The sequence below is a fragment of the Manis javanica genome, chromosome 2 (assembly GCF_040802235.1).
Source record: "Manis javanica isolate MJ-LG chromosome 2, MJ_LKY, whole genome shotgun sequence".
Classification (NCBI taxonomy): Eukaryota; Metazoa; Chordata; class Mammalia; order Pholidota; family Manidae; genus Manis; species Manis javanica.
In genome coordinates this window covers 224,998,651-225,017,540 of record NC_133157.1, presented here as the reverse complement: position 1 = coordinate 225,017,540, position 18,890 = coordinate 224,998,651, and the positions used below count along the sequence as shown (strand labels likewise).

General features: G+C 53.5%; 1 protein-coding gene across 7 annotated transcripts in view; it reads right to left on the bottom strand.

The window, feature by feature from the left end:
* The window catches only part of TRAPPC9 (trafficking protein particle complex subunit 9), a 588,199-nt gene that overhangs the window by 123,011 nt on the left and 446,298 nt on the right, over positions 1 to 18,890 (bottom strand). For all 7 annotated transcript variants that reach the window (XM_073230280.1, XM_073230285.1, XM_073230286.1 and 4 more), the window contains one exon: positions 4,569 to 4,721. In XM_073230280.1, coding sequence (XP_073086381.1) covers positions 4,569 to 4,721 — 153 coding nt within the window. The remainder of the gene's footprint in view (positions 1 to 4,568; positions 4,722 to 18,890) is intronic.

The following is an 18,890-nucleotide window of genomic DNA, read 5'->3' as shown; positions in this document are numbered from 1 at the left end:
GAAGCCCATCACATGAGAGCCGCTGACGCAGACACTCCCAAGCCGGCTTCCAGCTGAGCATCCTTGAGGGGGTGCTCTCTGTGTGAGGCGGGTGGGAGGGACACTGCTCGGGGCATCCACTCCAGGAGGATGGGCTTCCTGTGCCCCGCGTGCCAGCTCTGGAGTTACTACAGGTGCAGGGACTTAGCCCAGCCCCACTTCAGTTCAAATAAATTAGCAAATTGTCATAAATAGAAATTACACTAATGGAAAGACTGCCTTAAGTGATTAATGAGCCTCTTTCCCATGACTTGGTTTTCCAACGTGCATCATGAACTTTGGGGATGCTGATGCTCGGCTGCTCTCATCTCAGGAGGGGCGCCTAAAACTCGGCTCAGTTCCCTGGTGTCAGCTGGGCAGAAAATGCCCGGCAGCACAGGGAGCTGCCAAGGGAGAGGCTGCAGCCGGTTCACTGCTGCCAGTCTTGCCAGGCTGAGAGTACTCTGGAGTCCCCGGACAGCAAGCAGAGGGAGCACCGCAACTGGCGGGTCCCTGATGAAGGGTGCCACCTCCTCAGGCTTCCTCTGAAGGCGGGCAGGATGCCCTGAAGGCCTGGGCAGAAGCCAGATGGTCTTCCATTGTCCCACACAGAGCTTACCCCCCATCTCTTCCCACTACACACCATCTGGGCAGGGCTGCCCCTGGAAAAGGAGCCAGGCTTCAGTTAAGGCAAATCTTGCTGGTTACAAATTCCTTTCCCACATTCAGCACCGCACCCAGCACAGTGCAACTAGGCTGCCAGCATTCGGCTGCCGCATGGGTGAGGGGGGCACTACCCATTCCCCGACGGTTCGGTACTGTGTGCTAGGGACTCCACGCAGCACCGGGGCCAGGAAAAGGGAGCACGCTTCAAGAGGTGCATCGCGGTGCCCCCCCGGTGCTCGGCACAACCCCAGCACCAGCAGGTCATCAGCGTACAGTAACTGAGTGCATGACTCCCAGAGGGGCACAGCCTGGCAAGGAAACGGCCTTCAGGAAACACCAGCTTTCCTGTACTTGGTGAGCAGGTGACAAACAGGCGCTGAGTGCTGAGCGTGACGGGAGCCCAAGGGAAGGGGCCGTTTGGGCAGGGCCACATGCAGAGGTCAGGGACAGAGGGGCTTCTTATGAGAGCGGCATGTGAGCTGGCAGCGGCGGAGAAGGAAGGTTGGGCCAAATGCTGGCGCTCAACTCCTCTCCTAAATCATGACCGGAAAATGCAAACACACATGGCCAACCGCCCAACCCCCAACCAGCCCCTGGGAGGGATTCTCAGAGCTGCAGGCCCCCCTTTCAGGCCCATCTAATCAGAGGCCAAGGCTGGCAACAAGGACTAGGGAACACAGAAGAAAGAGCTGTGGGACAGATGCCTGACTCGGGGGGCAGAGGGGGCCGGCAGGCACTACCAGTCACAGCCCAGTGCAGGCCCCTGCTGCTCTCCAGGCTCTGGGCTGTGCCAGCCCTCCCAGCAGAGACCCTGCCTCCACCCTCAGGCCACTCTACCCCGCAGGCTGGGGCAGCTGCAGGGCCCAGCACATGGGAACGAGAACATAAAGCTTCTTGACAGGGTGACGAGTGCGGCTGCCGGTCCCAGCACCCCCTGGCTGCTTCTCTGGTGGCTGGGATCTTACAGACAGGTGTGCACGTATCTGTTCCGAGATCCACAGTTGCCTTTGAAGTATGTCTATCCAGCCCTACGTGCTACATATGGGCCATTTTTATTACTACGGATGGGTGTCAAATTAGGCTTAAATTTTTGTATCAAGTCTAAATATTGAGAAAATATTGAAATGCAGAATGAAATTATTAGCCAATTCAATCTTTGGTCTTTCCATCTGCTTGAATTCAGGTTTACAATAGCGGAAGTCTGCCATTCATGCCACGCCAGATGCTGTTACCAGAGGAGAGAGAGAGAGCAATGTCCTCGATGTTAATTTTCTTTAATTGAATTCGCCTATAGGGACAGTGTCTCAGAAACCCCTGATCAGTAAATCTACAAGACAGATGTGCCTGGCACATGGTAGGCACTCAATAAATATTTGTTCCACAAATGATTAAGTAAAATCAGAAAACAGGGATGTCAACCTCTGAGTCAAGGCTGAAAGGAGGGAAACGCAGAAGGTATTTTCAGCCCTTTGATGGTCCACGTGATCCCATGAGAAGGCAGCATGTGCTGGCCTGGAGCAGGGCCGAGGTGGCTCGGGCCGGCTCCCCCCTGTCTGCCTCCACGACGGGAGGACCAAAGGGCCCCGGGGGCCCTGAGACCGCACAGCGGGCAGCACCTGCAAGTGGTAGGCGTGACAGCAGGAGAGGCCATGTGCCTTGACACTGAGTGAGGCCCAGTCTCTGCGGAACACGGGGAGGAAGGCACACAAATCCCCCAGCCCCGGGCCTCCTGTCTTCACCTGCACCCAGAGTGAGGCTACTCTGGTAGCCTCCTCCCCAGGGTGCGGTGACGCCGAGCTGAGGTGGCATCGTTCCCAGCAGGCCTCCCCATGTGAAGCTAGAGCCCCAAGGCCTGGGTGCGGAGCTTCTCCTGGGGGCCTCTCACCCAGGTCCTACCAGAGAGACCCACGTCCTCCCGCTCCAGTGTCACGACCACAGGTACCAGAATACGAGAACTTAGGAGTCTCCCGTGTTCACCTACAGAGGACCTGCGCTGTTCTCGTGACCCTCTCCTGTGAGGACTGGGCTGCGGGGTGAGTACTTTGCTGGAAACCCCACCTGGGTTGGTCCTGGGTGGCAGCACATACTGGCTGGACCCACACGTAAGTCAGTTCACCTTGCTGGGCTTCCATTTCCTCGATGGGGCGAGAGCGCCAATCAGAGAGAGGTGGGAAAACAAGACGAGAGGGCAGACGCCTGGGGCCTGGAACACGGCTCGAGTGCGGCCTCTTCCCGCACCGTGTTGCTCTGCTCATCCACCCAGCAAGGACAGACTGGACCCTCACTCTGTGCTGAGCTCCAGCGAAACCAGGAAAAAACAACTCCAGTGTCCCCACCACTTAGCTTCCCTCCGTACAAAAGCCACATGCCGTAGCTCCAGGACAGGCTGCTCAGTTCACACCGAGTCCCCAGGCACTGCATTTTAAGGTCTGGTTTGCAATGCCTTCTACTCACACACGAAGTGCTCATTCTGTCACCGCTCCCTGGAGAGAGGGTCTGCCAGCCCCCAGTCCACTTCAGTTTGCATGAAGGACCTTGCCTCAGCTCCTGGGCCACCTGCACACTGAGGGTATTTCCAGAATCCAGCAGCCAGTTTGGAATAATCTGAGACCATAGCACATTCTTCGACCACCCCATAATCACAGAGTCAATGTGTGAACGAGGGAATTAACAGACACTCACAACAGAGCTGCCTCTTCCTGGGAGAAGTTCTGAGTAAGCCATCCACGCACACCCTGGGACCTGAGAGCATTCCCAACCCTTGTCCCCTAGATAAAACTTCTACTTGCCCTTAAGAAGCCCACTCTAAAGTCACCCCCTCTGTGAAGCCTTCCCTGATTGCCCTGCACCCTGCGGCTTCCTCCTCGGAGCCTCACAGCACTTGGCACAATGCTCTGAGCCTGCTCCCCAAAGTGCATCTCATTGCCAGGTGACACCCCACACCTTCCCAGGCTGTGGGGCAGCACTGAGGCTGTATCTGTGCATCTCAGCCTCTCAAGTCCTCGTGAAATACCCGAGCAGAGCAGGTGCTCTGCACACACACAATCACACAAGGAGCCCTGGGTTTCTCCGGAGCACCAGCTATGTCAACAATGCATATCATGCGCTGTGCGATCTGATTCCTGCTTCCCTAACAATTGTATCCTGTGTTTAGCTGTCAGTCTGTGAAACTCCTCAAGCCCAGCACAGATAGGTGGCCATTAGAGACTGTCACTGTGGATAAAACGAACATTCCTGTGGCCAGGACTCTCACCTGGCCCCGGTTGGTTAGCTCGCTTCACACATGTGGGCAATACGTTGTTATTGACTCTATTAAAGAGCCCCACCCAGTGCTCTGGGAGAAACAGTGGCACTGATGCAAGGCTGCACGAGAGCAGAGACGAGACTGGAGTGGTGGCAGCGCCGAGGACAGAGACCAGGATGGCTGCGTGGGCAGAGCAGAGACCGGCTTGCTGCATGTATACTCGCTCTGAGTGGACAGGATTCTAGGGATGGACCTGCCACCGTGGAAATAAAGTTGGGTATGACCCTTTCACCCCAGGAATGTTCTGTCATTTCTTTGGTCACAGGGAATCCATAGTGAACTTGCCGGGGGCTGAAACCCATTGGCAAGACAGTCACCAACACAAATGTCCACACTGGCAAGAAACATGTGATCCAAGAAGAACCCCCAGCCCCAGAGCAAGGCTTTCCTCACCCCGAATCAACACTGCACTGGTGGGGCCTTAGTGCTGGGGAAAGGTTAGGAAAATGCTCACGCTCTGGTACCGACTTTCTTGCTGTGGCTAAAATTCAATGGCTAGCCCCCTCTGAGGTCCTGCTCACTGGTCAGAGACCTAGAGCAGAGCGCGCGGAGGGCGAAACAGCCCCATGGGAAGGATATGATTCTCCAGCGGATGTCCAGCTTGCTGTTGATCTCCAGGCCTCGGGCTTCCTGCCTCTCTTCTTCCAGCTGCTTCAAATTTGCACATTGTCCCTTCTCCCCAGGGGATGCTGGGAAACTCTCAAAGTTGAACTTGTCCACTTGAATAGCCATTCTAAGAGAAGGGGGAAAACAGCAGAGAATTCATCAGTAGGGCAATTTCTCTGCTGGCTGTTGGAAAATCAGCACACGCCAGCGTGAGACAGTATAATGAGTCATTACTGTAACTCATAACAGATTCCTTCTAAGAAAATGAAACAATAGACTCCCAGGGTAGCACTGGCTTCAGAGCTGGTTCAATACACGGTTCAGAACTGAAGACACAGCCAGAGACTCCAATCTCAGACAAGACGCAAGCACCCCAGAGAGAGCAGGACAAGGCAGGGGGACCCGATGGGGAAGTCACAGAGAGGGCGGGGATGCTTTGACCCAGGGGCAGTCCGGCCTCTCCACTGGACTTGTACCTGTCACCCCCACTCTAGCCTTGGCCAGGTGGACTTGCTCACACCTGCCATGCCCCCCCAGACTCCCCTCTGCCCACTTGCAGCCCTGGTGCCTAGAACCCCCCTTGTCTTCAGAGCCAATCACCACACTCCCTCTAGGTTTCTGCTCAGGTATCACGTCCTCTACAAAGTCTCCCACTCTGCTGGCTGTGTCCAGCCCTCTCAAGCTTCTGGCAGTTTCTAGAACACACCAGGTTCTCCCTGACTTGGCCTTTGCACTCGTGCTTCCTGTGGGCAGGAGTCTCCTCTGAGCCTGGGCACAGCTGGCGCCTGCATTCTTCAGGTCTGAGCTTAGGAGGCGTCCTTCCATGCCTCCCCTGCAGTGGCGTTCTCTCTCATCTCCCCTCACCTTCCCTGCAGCCGTCAACTCGGTTCTGTCAGAGCATTCGTCATGAGCTGGAAACATTTATCTTTGCACATTGTCTATCAACTCCACCAGAATTCAGCTCCCTGAGGGCAGAGATTCCTCCGTCTTGTCTTGTTCACTGTAGTGTCCCAGGCCTGGAATAAAGCCGGGCACACTGCAGCAGCTCAGCAATTCACTGAGTGAGTGAATGAGTGAGTTAAGGCTCCCTGGAAGCCCCAGGACAGCACTCACCTCCCCGCTCACTGCCGCCCCAGCCCTGGCAGCCATGTACACATTCAGCTGCGTCCCAGGCCCTGCAGCCCCCACCTGGGGCCCTACTTAACCACTTGCAGCCTGCCTCCATGCCCACCCATGATATTCACGTTGGCAGGGGCTGCATCTCACTGATGTCTGAAACTCTACTTAGCACAAAATCGAACATACAGTATATGCTCAGTAAAGGTGTGTTACAGAGATGGATGAAGGGAGAGGGGGAGGTTAGGGGATTCCTTCAAGTCAGGACCCTGAAGTTATGGCTCCAACTGAGCGCAGACTGACAGTCAGTCACGGGAACTAGCAGGTTCTGTATCCACACAGGCTGGGCTGTGGCTGGAACACCCATCCCAGCCCACTCTAATCAGCCTTTGGGACTACTCCCTTTAACAACCAGGAGAACAGAGGAATCGGTGTCAGGGTGTATGAATATAAGATTAAACCCACAGTTGCTTTAATTTGTCTGATTTCTCTCAGACTGTTCAAGTACAGTTGGACAATATCCATCATATCATAGACAAATTTTCACAAATGCCTAGGGTGCCTAACTGGTTTTCTTGGCTTCACTGGAGATGGCTGGTAATTATAGATTTGCTTTGTTTATGTCACCATATTCCTATTATGTTAATATGTGTGCACAAGTTAGTTAGTAGTTTAAAACCAATACATGCTTAAGGTACTCTACAAGAAGATATGTCAAAGAAATAATCAATCCTCCCATGTTTTCTTTCATATGCTACCTCTATAGCTTTTCTTCTTCCTTCCTAATTACAACCCTTAAACAGAATTCGTGCCTCATATCGAATTTACCGAACATCATAATTCCTCCAGGTGGTAAAGATACCTCAAGACAAGTGCTGGGCATAGAAGCCACAGGGCATAAATCTGCCAAGAAGTAAAAAGCTAACCTTTTCAAACAATATGGCTTCTCTCTCACTTACCAACTTTACATTTCCCTGTATGGCCCCGGAAGATGACTGGTTAGCCAGAGACGGGTAAGATTCCTCAAGGGAGGAACAACCTAAGACAGGCACAGTCGCAGGGGGGCCATCAGGTGAGAAATCGGGGAACAACAGTGGTGAAGCTTAGAACCTCCCCCCCCCCCGTTTTGAGAGAAAAGCTTCTGCATCCGTAGATGTTTTATTGCCCTTGTCTAGCTCGGATTAGCACAGTCTAGAGGCACACACATGATCATCTACATTTACTCTCTTACAACACTAAACTATGTTCTCTACCTTTATCTTGCATCTACCTACCACTTCAGCATTTTATTAAAAATAAAAACAATAATAATAATAAAGGGAGAAATGTGGGATCCACATATAAATCAAGTATAAAAATCAAACGAATATTCATATTTGACCTGATTTATAGTTCATAATGCGTGATCAAAACTGAAAGTTTCTGTGATATGACTGCCCTTGTACTGCTCACCATGTAAGAACTTGTTCGTTATGCTTCAGAAGATTGGAGACTGACGAGAATTAGGCTTGAGATGGATTAATGATTGTGCACTGAGCATTGACCCCCCCCATACAGAATTTTATTGTTGTTAACAACCATTTGATCAATAAATATGAGAGATGCCCTCTCAAAAAAAAAAAAAAAAGATTAAACCCACAGAAGGGGTCCTGACAGCCGTGACACACGGCGAGAACGACAGGAGTGCCGGTAAACCCACGGCATTTGGCCTGGAGCTTGCTGTTTAAGGCTCAGCCACCCAAGGGTAAGATTCCTCAATCAGAGAAACTCCCACACAAGCAAAAAAGACAGTGCATTTTGTAGCAAGAACTAAGTGTAAAATTTATATTCACTGATCTTTTCTGATTACAAAAGTAGAAAGGCTTACTGGAATAGTTGGGAAATAGAGGCATAAAAAGAGAAAAACATGAAGAATCTTATGCTCTAATTTTAATACCTTAATTCTTTAGTCTCTTTTCTAAGTGTATTCAATATAGTTTAAGTCATGATGTAAGTATATGCATAAATCACATAAGTATCATTTGCGTATGTATACATACAGATACACAATTTTAAGACTTGTTTTCTTAATATACTATGAACACTTTTATATCATTAAAACGTATTCTGCAAAATATCCCATCTTATGGCTGCATAATTGACTTAACAAGTCCCCTGTTATTCAGACTCTCAGATATTTTCCATTAAAAAACATTACTACTGAAAACTATTAACAAATGTGTTTGTGCTGAAATTTCTTGTCTGCACATATGACTGCCTCTTGGGGTCCACTTCTGGAAGGGGGGTTCCTGATCTGAGTGGGGAACCACTCAAGGCTGGGAGGGAGGGACAAGGTCCCTCCTCAGAAGGGCTCAGAGAGCTGGGCGCCCCTCCCCTCTCTGCACCCTTGCTGACGACGATGATGACCAATGTTTAATCCTTGCTAGGACGAGGAAAGATGCTACCTCACTGGTATTTCAATCTTCAGGTCTGAATTGCCCCTGGGGTGGAACATTTTTTCGGGAGCTCATTAGCCATTTACCTTTCCTCCCCTGCAAGCTGTCTACATGTACAGCAAGTGCTTCTAATTTCCCAGCCAGCAAAGGCTCTTCACGTTCTGCCACCTCCAAGATAAACTGAAGCAAGCTGGGGCTCTCGTCAAAGCCAAGGTCAGCGTATGTCCTCGGTTTAGCCAAAAAGGCCAATTTCAGTTCATCACCTGATAACCCAAAAGGAACTAATAACGTTCTCCTTTCAATGGTTTGAAAACATTCCCACTACCAGGCTCTCTTCCTGTGAAACACCCCCGGCACTCAGTACCCTAAGGGTCAGAGCATACACTGGACACTGTGCCAGTGGGATTTTATTTATGTGATTGTGGGGAGGGGGGCTCTCTCACACAGTTTCTGAGTAAGCATCATACATTACCCACCTCCACACTGAAGAAATTAGGGACATATGTGCCCACAACATGGAAGAGGGAAGCAAATGAAATGGAGCAGACGCCCACGGCATGCCGAGCCGGGCACTGGGGTGCTCTGCACACCCCTTCCCCTTATCTGTTAGAGCAGGCCCCCGGGGAACGTGCTCCGCTTCCTCTGCAGATGCAATGATGCTCCACGGGCATAAGTCGCCCGCCGTGCCTCGCGGGGCCAGCAGTCCCGCATCAGGAGTCTGTTCCTGAGACGCAGCACTGTTCTGCTTTCTGCTTCGTTTGGCCTCTTGCTCAGGCAGAGGGCCTGCAGAACACGGGATGGAGACCTGGCGACTGCAGGCCTGCTGCCCGCGTGAGCAAGCTGCCACTTCCCGGTGCCCACCAGTCCTGCCCCAAACTGGGGAGAATGCAGAGCTGGCAGGACTTTAAGGAAAACTGGAGCCATCATGTTTTCAAGCTGTCCCTCTCATGAAGCAGCGCTCTCTCGCGATGGCAGCGGCCTGAGAGACATGCGGAGTCAGCCACCAACAGCTGCCTGAAGAGCATGACCCCGAGGAGGCTCCCCGAGTGTCAGGACTGCTCATGGGCAGCCAAGGGGGATGAGGAGAGTCCGAAGGCACCCAAGAGGGGGGGCTGACCTACAGCTGTCACCCTCCTGGAGGGGACTGCGGCACCCAGGGCAGCACCTAGTCCATCCGGGGGCACTGAGGTGGCAACGGAGCAGAGGGGAAGAACTCTGGCTTCAGAGTCGGCAACCCGGGCTGGACCCGGCTCTGTGGCAACAGGCCCTCCACTTCTCTGAGCATCTTTATGAGATGCATCAGCAGTGCATGGCCTGGAAGGGCAGCTAAGGTTTCAGCCACTCACAGTCAGTGCCAGTAACCAGTGGCCACCTCAGTCAGTCCAGACGTAGTGATCGGCTTAGTGCCCCAGATGACTTTATACACAGTATCTCAGGTAGCAAGCAATTTTTCTTAACAACAGTGAAGCAATAACAATCTTAACACTGAATTAAAGCCACAAGACTCCCCAGTGAGAGCCTCTCCTAGAGATGCCCCTTGCTTGGTAATCTAACTTCACGGGCACAGCCCTCCTCTCTCCGGTTTAAGCTTGGACCTGCGTCCAGCAACACAGATCAGAGGGTATTTGTGCAATTCCCTACTAAAAGGTGTCCAAAACGTAATTCAAAATTGCAGCTGACCCTCTGGCGAATCAGCCAAATTGGTAAATGTCATCTTTGGAAATGACACAGACTAAGTAAAGGAGAGCAAGCACACACAGGACCCGCGGCAGGTGTCCCTGCCCTCTGGGCGGCGCGCCAGCAGTGGAGGCAGGGCCTTGCGGGCAACTCCTGGAGGAGGGCGGCACCAGGCCTGCCCGGGGTTTGCACCCTCAGAGACTTCCTCAGAGACGGGAGGGCATTTGCAGGGATGTCAGGGTGAGGCCAGCTCCCAGCGACCAGGCAGGGGCTGCAAGAGCCTGGCTCTTGTCTCAGAGCCACCTCCAGCGTGGGGCTGGCAGCTCCACAAGCGTGGGCGTCTCAACACCCATGTATCACCCACGTACCCCTTAACTTGTCTACACCCCACCTTCGCTTGTACAATGGCAAGAACAGCTGCTGGGGCACTGGTCGCGATATGAAGAGGTGTGATAACGGGTGTCCACATGCTTGTCCCCTTGAGAGGGTCCCTCCAGATGAGGGTCCCTTGACCCCAGATGAGGACCCTCGCCCCACACGTCCCTTCCAGGACAGAACTCCTTCAGATCTCACAAAACACGCGATCAAATGTCAGCTCCCCACAAGGCTTGTCAGGCTATATCCCCCCTCACAGCCTCTTTCCTCCTGCACAGGGGTACCCCTCACGATTCGGAGGTCCCCCCCAGTGTGCAGAGCACGGCAGGCAGCTCCTTCACCTGAGCCTGGGGCAGACCACCATTCGGGAAGCTCTGTGAGGATGCAGAAAGATGGCAGGCAAAGGGCCGGCGCCGTGCTGGCGCCCAGACAGCGCCCTCTGACAGTGGCTGCCCCCCACGCTTACTGATCCCGATACACACGAGGGGCAAGGTGCTGAGGGACCAGGGAAATACCCTAAGGTCGTTCTTGGAACTGCTCAGACTCAGACTTCAAATTCAGTTCTGATTCTAAACCCAGGGTGCTATCTAGCCTCCCCCCCAGACGGTCCGACATTTCACCTGGCTAATCTGTGATGAGTCGGAGTTAAATATAATTAATACTACTTTTGAATGCCAATTTTCAGGTTTAATTTCATGGCCAAATGTGGCAATAATAGTTAAGAGTTGGCACTAAAAAAAGTGCTGTGATTTTTGAAGAGTCTATAAAAAAATTGGTGGTTTTTAAAATACCGTATCATATGATTCAGTCTTTGAACAGCTGATAACCTCACCAAAGAAGTCATAACGATGACATTTAGATACAGATCAAGGAGTCGGATTTAGAAGGACTATCCACATATCATTAAATTGAACTTTCATTGGGAGATAATTGATAGTTACAGGACCGGTATTCTAATTTTATGTGGTGCATCACATGGGAGTCTATCTGACTATGCAGATTACAGCCTAGTGGGTCTTATCCTGAAGTGCAGTCCGAGCACCGGGGTAGCAGCCGACCTCCAGGCATCATCCATCCTGATTTAAAGCTGACAAGAAAACGGCATTAACATTGACATACGGATCACACCCAAAAAAGATAATTTTCTCCTTAAGCCTCACAGATCAATTCTAATTTAAAAAAAATTGTTCCTTATTATTTTTAATAGCGAAGATACTCTGTATTCTAAAAACCGGAGTTCCGCACCATCCAGGCAGAGCATTGTGAGGGGCTGCAGCACACACCGAGGGCTGCACCCTGCCTCACCACCGTCACCTGCGCCCTCGCAGCAGCCCCGAGAGGGATTAATGCCACGCGGTACAAAAAATAACTGACTTGCTCAAGGCCACGGGATGGAGAATTCCCCACCAGCCCGAGAGCCTGAAGTCTGCAGTAGGCAGTGACTGGAGGGGTCTGGAGAGGCACCCCTGCTCACCTGACCCCAGGCACACACCTGGCAGGTGTGTGGAAAGGAATTCTGTCCACGTGTCAACACAGCTGCTGCTGGCTGGACCTGCACAGCTACAGGGACAGGAGCTTGGCTGGGGGTCAGTGCAGCCCATCGGCGAGCCCCACGCACAGGCTGGGAGATCACTCGGTGAGAGAAAGCTGTTCAGTCTCTTTCAGTCATGAAGTCTATGTCTCTGAAGTGTTCAGCCTGGCTGAATCCTGAGTTTCTCGTCTTTTCAGAACAGCGACTGTCTGGTGTCAACATACTGGTTCCTAAATCAAAGGCCAGCAGGCTCCACAGGAGAGCAGGGCCAGGGCAGGGGAAGCCCAGTATGTGCATGGCCTCATCTCAGACTTCCAGGGACCCAGTATCACCACACCTACCCAGCAGAGGGGTGAGCGGAGCTCCTAAGAGCAAAATAGCCCACTACGGTCACTGGGCATTAGTAAGAAGGCCAGACTCAAGGCCAGTTCTGCTGTCTTTGGAGGACCTGTGCTCAGGGGCCCACGCGTGGAAGGCTGCCCCCACCTCCAGGGGACTGGCACTCTCACCTGTCTGTGTCTACGAGCCCCAGGCAGACATGGCTCCCTGTGGAGTGTCCCTGATGGCCTACCCTACTTTACATGCCTGCTGAGACACTGACCCTGTCACTGCCACCCATGTGCCCACGGTGACCCCAGTGTCCGCGCCCACGTCCCCCGAGGTCAGACTGGCTCCACAGTGCAGCACTTGTTCCATGACAACTGGTCAGAGCATGCGTGGAGTGCGCGAGGCTTGCACGTGCAGCCTCTGAAACATCCCCTTCAATGCTGACACCGTTTCATAAAATTTTACACATTTATTCCATATTAGAGAGAAGACAATGAAGTGACACTTCTGGTGGCCAGAGAGCGTGGCACTGCTGCAGAGAGGCCAGCTCTCAAGTGCCAGGATGTGAGGGGCACCTCCTGCCTCAGCCAGCATCTCTGTGGAAGCACAGTCCCTTACCTTGCATTTCTGGAGATAAACGTTTATTTGAGGACCTGTAAGTACTTCCCTCAGCACACAAAACAGTGCTTAATAAAATGAGATTTGCTCTAATGCTGTGGGGCTGCCAGCCACCCTCTCTCAGCTGCACCTTCCAGGAAGTGGAAAGAGAGCTGGGCTCTGGCTTTCCTGGGCCACTTCTACTTGATTTCCCTCCACCGGCCTCCCATGGGAACCCCCTGTCCCTCTTAATAGCGTGGGGCAGGCCGCCGGATGCACGTGGCCACGCGTCCAGCAAAGGCAGGGAGACCCCTTGGCAGTGCAGTGGGAGGGGCAGGCTTCCAGGTCAGCAGGCGGAGCTCAGGCCCCCACTGTGCTCCCAGCCAGACGTGTGACCCAGGGCGGGCCACCCAATTGTGAGGCTTCACTTAGGATGGAGAACTGTATGGATGGAAGGTGCATCAGTTCTGCAGCTACACAGACCTGGATTCTAGTCCATCCTCTGTCACCTATGAGCTTTGGGGCCAGAGGAAAGTTACCGAGTGTCTCCAGGCCTCAGTTTCTTCATTTGGAAAATGGATATCCTACACTGCAGAGTTAGACTGGACTGTGGAAAATCAGTATGAGCCACCTGGCACATGACTGGTGCTCAAAAAATTATAGCTCTTACTTTTTGGGGTAAGATGTTATAAAATGGATTATAATTGTTACACAGTTCCGGATATACTAAAAAAAAAATCACTGAGTTGTATACTTTAAATGAGCAAATTATATGGTATATGATCACATCTCAATAAAGCTGTTACCAAAGATTATAGCTACAAAGGGCATTATCAGAATAAAGATCAAATGGCACAGTGTTTATGAACAGTTTTTGTGAAGCATCAAATGCCAGATGAATGCTAGATATTTGTTCTTTTCATTCACTGCCCTATGTTTATGAACAAGACTTGACCAGAACTCACGGGATGGCCACTGGGACGGCCCCGCTGCTGGGTCTGCCCCCGCGCCCAGCGCCCTGGCCCAGAGCGATGCTCAGGCTCACATGCTGCACCAAGCAGCCACTCCAGAGCTTCTGCCTGCCGGCTGCTCATCTCTAGCCCCCTCTTTCTGCCCTTCGGATCACACTCACAGACTTACAGGGACAGCGTGAGGTTGGCCAAAGTGGGTGCTCCCTCTGCTAGGCACCGAAAGTTATTCCAACCTGTCTCTGGATTTGCTCGTCCCTAAGGGTGGGTTTGGTTTTCCTCCAAGGCTCCTCCCAGACCATTCTGGAAAAGTCCGTGCTAAGATTAAAGTCCCTATTGTGTTCTTCCTGGTTTTCCGCTATTCTTTTACAGTTGAAAAACCTGGTTTCTGCCTGGGTCTGTCTACAATGAGCCCAAGTCGCCCCTCCTCTGGGCCCTCACCCTGGCCTGGCAGGGAGGGAAGAGCTTTCCTACATAGTCGTTGCAAGGAATTCGGGTGCCGACTTAAGTGGGGGCCTGGGACTCAGCACACAGCTGGTGCATAATCAGTGCTGGTTCCCCTCCGCTTTTGGAATGTTAAGAGAAAACGAGCTGTGTGGAGCTTCTCTGCCGTCTGTGTCTGAGAGCCTGAACGACTCCCTGCTTTTCCCAAAGGCTTATGCCCAGCTTGGGGCAGGCCAGATAATCCGCCACAGCCACTGCCCAGGAAAGGAGCTCAAATGCGGGCCGGCCCCCCTGCACGTCACAAAGCCTCAGGCTCCTCTGAGTTCTCTAGAGTGATTTGCTGGATGGGAGGGGGCAGATCGTGAGCAATGGTGTGACAGAGCCTGCGTCCCCTCTGCCGTCCTGGTAGACGACATGGTCCCGTTGTGGGGCAGCCTGTTTCCAAACATATGGGCACCACAGTGGGGCCCCCAGCCAGGCGGCGGCTCCCGCCATGCTGATGGAATTCAGACCTTGCAAAACAGCTGCAGCACGGCGGCGGCCTCCGTGGGACACCCCATGGGACACCACCAGGGCTCCCTAAGGCGCCACCAGCTAACGTGTGAGGGCAAGACATGACATCAGTCACATTAGAGTTCAAACAGGGATGCCACCAGGGCCAGACTGGAGGTGGGGACCTGGGACACACCACCCTCAGTACTCAGAGGGCAGCCGCCACGCTGCAGGCCCCAAGCCCAGCGTGGAGATACAAGGTGGATCAGAGGCAGGCCCCCGTCCCGTAGGGGCTTTGGAATCCCACGGAGGGTCAGCCCGCAGGGAGGCAGACAGACTGCAGGTGTGGTAAGCGCCACGACAGGAGGACGCTCGGGATGCTGCAGAAACACCGAGAAGGGACAGGGATTCTGCCCGAGCAGCCTCAGAGACAGTCAGAGGAAGTGTTGGCTGAGCTGAGAAGGGCTCGGGACCAGGGGCAGAACCGGGAGTCGGGGTGTGAGGTGACGAGGGAGCAGCCCAAGTACAGGGACGTCACTTGCAGGGAGCTGGATGTGACAGCGTGTGAAGGCCAGCCAGGGGCCCTGGAAGTCAGCCCAACTGACACAGGGGACCGGAAAGGACAAGGCTGGAGAGGTCAGCACATGGCCCTGCTCGCCGCTGCCTGGGAGGTGGTCACACAGCGAGGCAGGCAGGCCTGCTGAGACGACTGTGGAAGGCTAGTTTTAAGAGGAGAGGAAATTTTAAAAGTAGCATAAAAATAGGAGGAAGGAGCGAGGGAAAGGGGAAAAATGATAGAGGGGGAGGATGTTTCCTGAGCATTTGCAGCTATCACATGTGCAACCTTGAGCTCGGTCTCACTGTCTTAAAAGCAGATGAGAAAACTGAGAGTCAGGCAAAGGAAGGTGTGACCAATGGGTCAGGTCTATGCAGGCACAAACGTGCTCCCCCAGAGGGCAGGTGTGGGGGCGGCCGAGAGCTGCTTCCTCCCTGAGCCGTGCCGACCAGTGGAGGCGGCAACAGGCCCGCCACATGCAGATGCCCACAGGTAAGGCCAGAGTTCCTCTCTCCAGTCCACGTGACACCTGGGACACTGCCCAGAAGCCAACCCCAGGGTCTGGTTCCAAGATCCCAGAACAAGAAGGCACACGTCCATGAGTGTCACGTGGGAGGGCACGCTAGCGCGGGCAGGGAGACCCCTGCAGCCAGGCGAGGGGGCGATGCAGGCTGAGGGCACAGCCATCGTGCTCACTGGTCTGACCCCAGGCCCAGGGGAAAGAAACACTGGAACATCCCTGGCAGGTTTTTTCCTTGGTGTGTTGCTAGAGAAAGAACGTAAGAGAAATGTACATAGAATTATTTTTACATCTGGATTTAAGACAGACCGTGGCAATCTCCCGCATCAAGCTAATCAGAAACAAAAGCACCGACAGAGTCAAGCAGCCCTAAACAGCTTTTGTAGCAGAGCAACAGACGGATGAGACTGGGAACCGATCGGAATGCCCTGGAAGGACCCTGGCGCACCGCCAGTTCAAAGGTAAATGGAAACACGCTGAATATGCAGAAGGACAGCAGTGCCTCCATTACCCTCCGTGGAAATGAAACGCCCGTCTACAAAATTTCCCCTTAAATGGACTTCAACCTGCCAAACAGGACCGTGCTGAGTCAGTCTTTTTGTCTTTCTGGAGAGAAGTCTTTCCAGGTTAGGGTGCAAATCTGCCTAACACAGGACTCTTGCTTCCTTCAGCCTAACTTGGAGATGAGGGTCCCCGCATGCCGGAGGGAGGGGGGCCGGGCGCCTGACGCTGTGTCTGCACCACGAGTGGCCCCTCCCCGAGTGCTTCCAGGTCCTCTGCCAGGTTCTTCACCATCTCACTGCCACTCAGGCAATAAACGTCCTCCCCATCATGGTCTGAATCCCATGGAAGAGAAACTGGGGCCCCAGGCACAGGGCAGCGGGCAGGGGGATCAGCATGCGAGTCTTAGCGGACAGTGGAGCAGGGGTGCGCTCTGAAGAGGCAGACATGGCCCTGCATCCAGTGCAATGAAGTAGCCTCCCTTCAGAGCAGTGCCCAGGCAGGATCCCAGGTGGCTTGGCAAAGGCCAACAAGTCCCCAGGGAAAAGCCCAGATGAGCATGAGTCCTGGTGCCAGACTCCGTTCTCTCACCGGAGGACTGAATTCTACCTGTAGCTCTCACACTGTGACTCAGGGACGGCATCCTGAAGGGTCTTGTCACTGGGACCCTCGGACTTGTCATCTGTAGAATGAGCACCTCACCTGTCTGAAAGGTGCTGAGTGACCTGTGGATTCATTAGGACAGCATATTCTTAATAAGCAAGCCTTTCAGAGGTCTGGTTCTTTCACTGCTATTACCATGCAGCTTTACCTTCCTGCTGGCCCTCAAACTCAGTATCCGAAAGCAGACACATGGCCCCTCCTGGCCCTGCCCACTCCGCACCCCACATGGCTTTGAGTACCCCCTTCCCTTTGCCCGCAGGTCTGGGCAGTTGCCAGGCTGTGTGGACCCGCCCCTCCCCCAACCCTAACATCAGGCCTCCTGCCCCCTTCCGCACTGGCCACATGGCGGCAATGTCATTCTAGCCCCACTTCCAGCCGCCTTACCCTGCGCCCAGGAACCCATCACACTGTACAAAACTGGCCTGGTTCTCAGGGGCCCCTGCTTGCCTGAAGAACAGAACTTGGGTGGGGTGGCAATGCATAAGAAAGTGGATGCAGACCCCCAAGGACCTCCGTGGCCTGCCAAGTGGCTTCCTAGAGCTTCTAGAGCTTTCTTTACACAAAGGGGGCCAAAGGCAGGCAGCGGTCATCCCCCTGCTTAGGGAAAACAGCTGAGAACAATGGCTGGAAGAAGGCTGGCGGAGAGACAGCCCGCCGACAAGACCAGTTTGGAGGCCGGGGCAGTGGCCCAAATCCAAACCAAATTCGCCTTCAGAAAAACGAAATTCCCAAGGCATGGGATTCTCAAAGGGATTTACAAGTTGGAAATTGCCTAATCATAAACTGTGTGCAAATTAACATTTGTGTAACCATCAACAGTGTAAGTACAGATTATATTTATAGGCTACAGAAATGGAATTGAAGGAGATTCCTCTAGAAAATAAAAATTAGAACATGTTCCCAGAAAGCCAAAATTCTCTCAAAGAGGGGTAAGTGCCGTGTCTCCGAGTGGTTCCCCTGCAGCCTGCCTGCAGCCTGCCTCAGCGCCGCGGAACCGCACAAGCCCGGGGCCTCCGCCGGGGTCTCCAGCCGCCTCCTGCCCCCACGTCACGAAGGCGGGACTGTCCCCACACCTGCATCCCGCACACTGCTCACACCTCCCCCAGCACCTGCTCTCCTAGGCCCAGGTTTTAGCTCCACCTCCACTCGGCCAAGCTCACCCCATCACCCCTCTGAGCTTCTAGTAGTTTCTCTGAAAAAGCATATTGCAGAGATTAGCAAGCATGCATAGTCCTTCCTCGGGACAGTTCCCTGGCGAGTAGAGGCATGGCCTGCCCACTCTCACCTTCCACGCCCTTGACACAGTTCCTGGCATATGTTAGGTGCTGAAGAAAATACTGGTTGAACTAAGAGGTGCCCCCAAACTTTCTTTAGTTAAAGCACTTGGTACAGAGCTGATTGGTTTTAGGGCAGTGAAATGCCCCCGTTTTGTTAACAAAATGCCTCAATCATACTAAATCAGTTGCCATTAGTAAAAAATGTGCTGTTACATCTAATTACACATTTCATCGATTCTTAGTTAAGCCTCTTATTTCCTAAATTAAATGGGGAAAGCAAATGGGAACAGGAAATAGTCAGACTTCCCTTACAATCAAAAGGTGAGTGCCCGGCTTGGGGCGGGGGACCAGCTGGGACACAGCTGTCCTCTCGCCCCAGCCCCGGGGCTCAGTGAGGGTGACAGGCACTGGGGGCTGTAGAGACATCAGTACACTGGGCACCACATACACGCTCACACAGCAGTGGGGCCAGCACCATTCCCACCACGTCCAGCATCGGCCCCGGCACGCGGCCCAGGCACGGGGAGCCTGGAGGGCTCAGAAAACAGACTCCGTAGGGGGACGTCCACAGCCCCGACTGCCTGGGCCCAGACGCCTGGGCCCGTTGTCCTGACTCGCCTGTACACACAGGCCTGCCTCCTGCCCGGCAGCATGTGGCATGCAACCGTGCTGCTGGGCCTGCTCGCGTCCACTTATCAGCCGAGGAACACCTGCCTGCTCTGACCCGTTCTGACCCCGGCCCTCGAGACCTGAGCCCTCGCTATACTGAACACTGACTAGTGGTCTGGGCCCACTGCTTGAATACAGCATTAGCCAC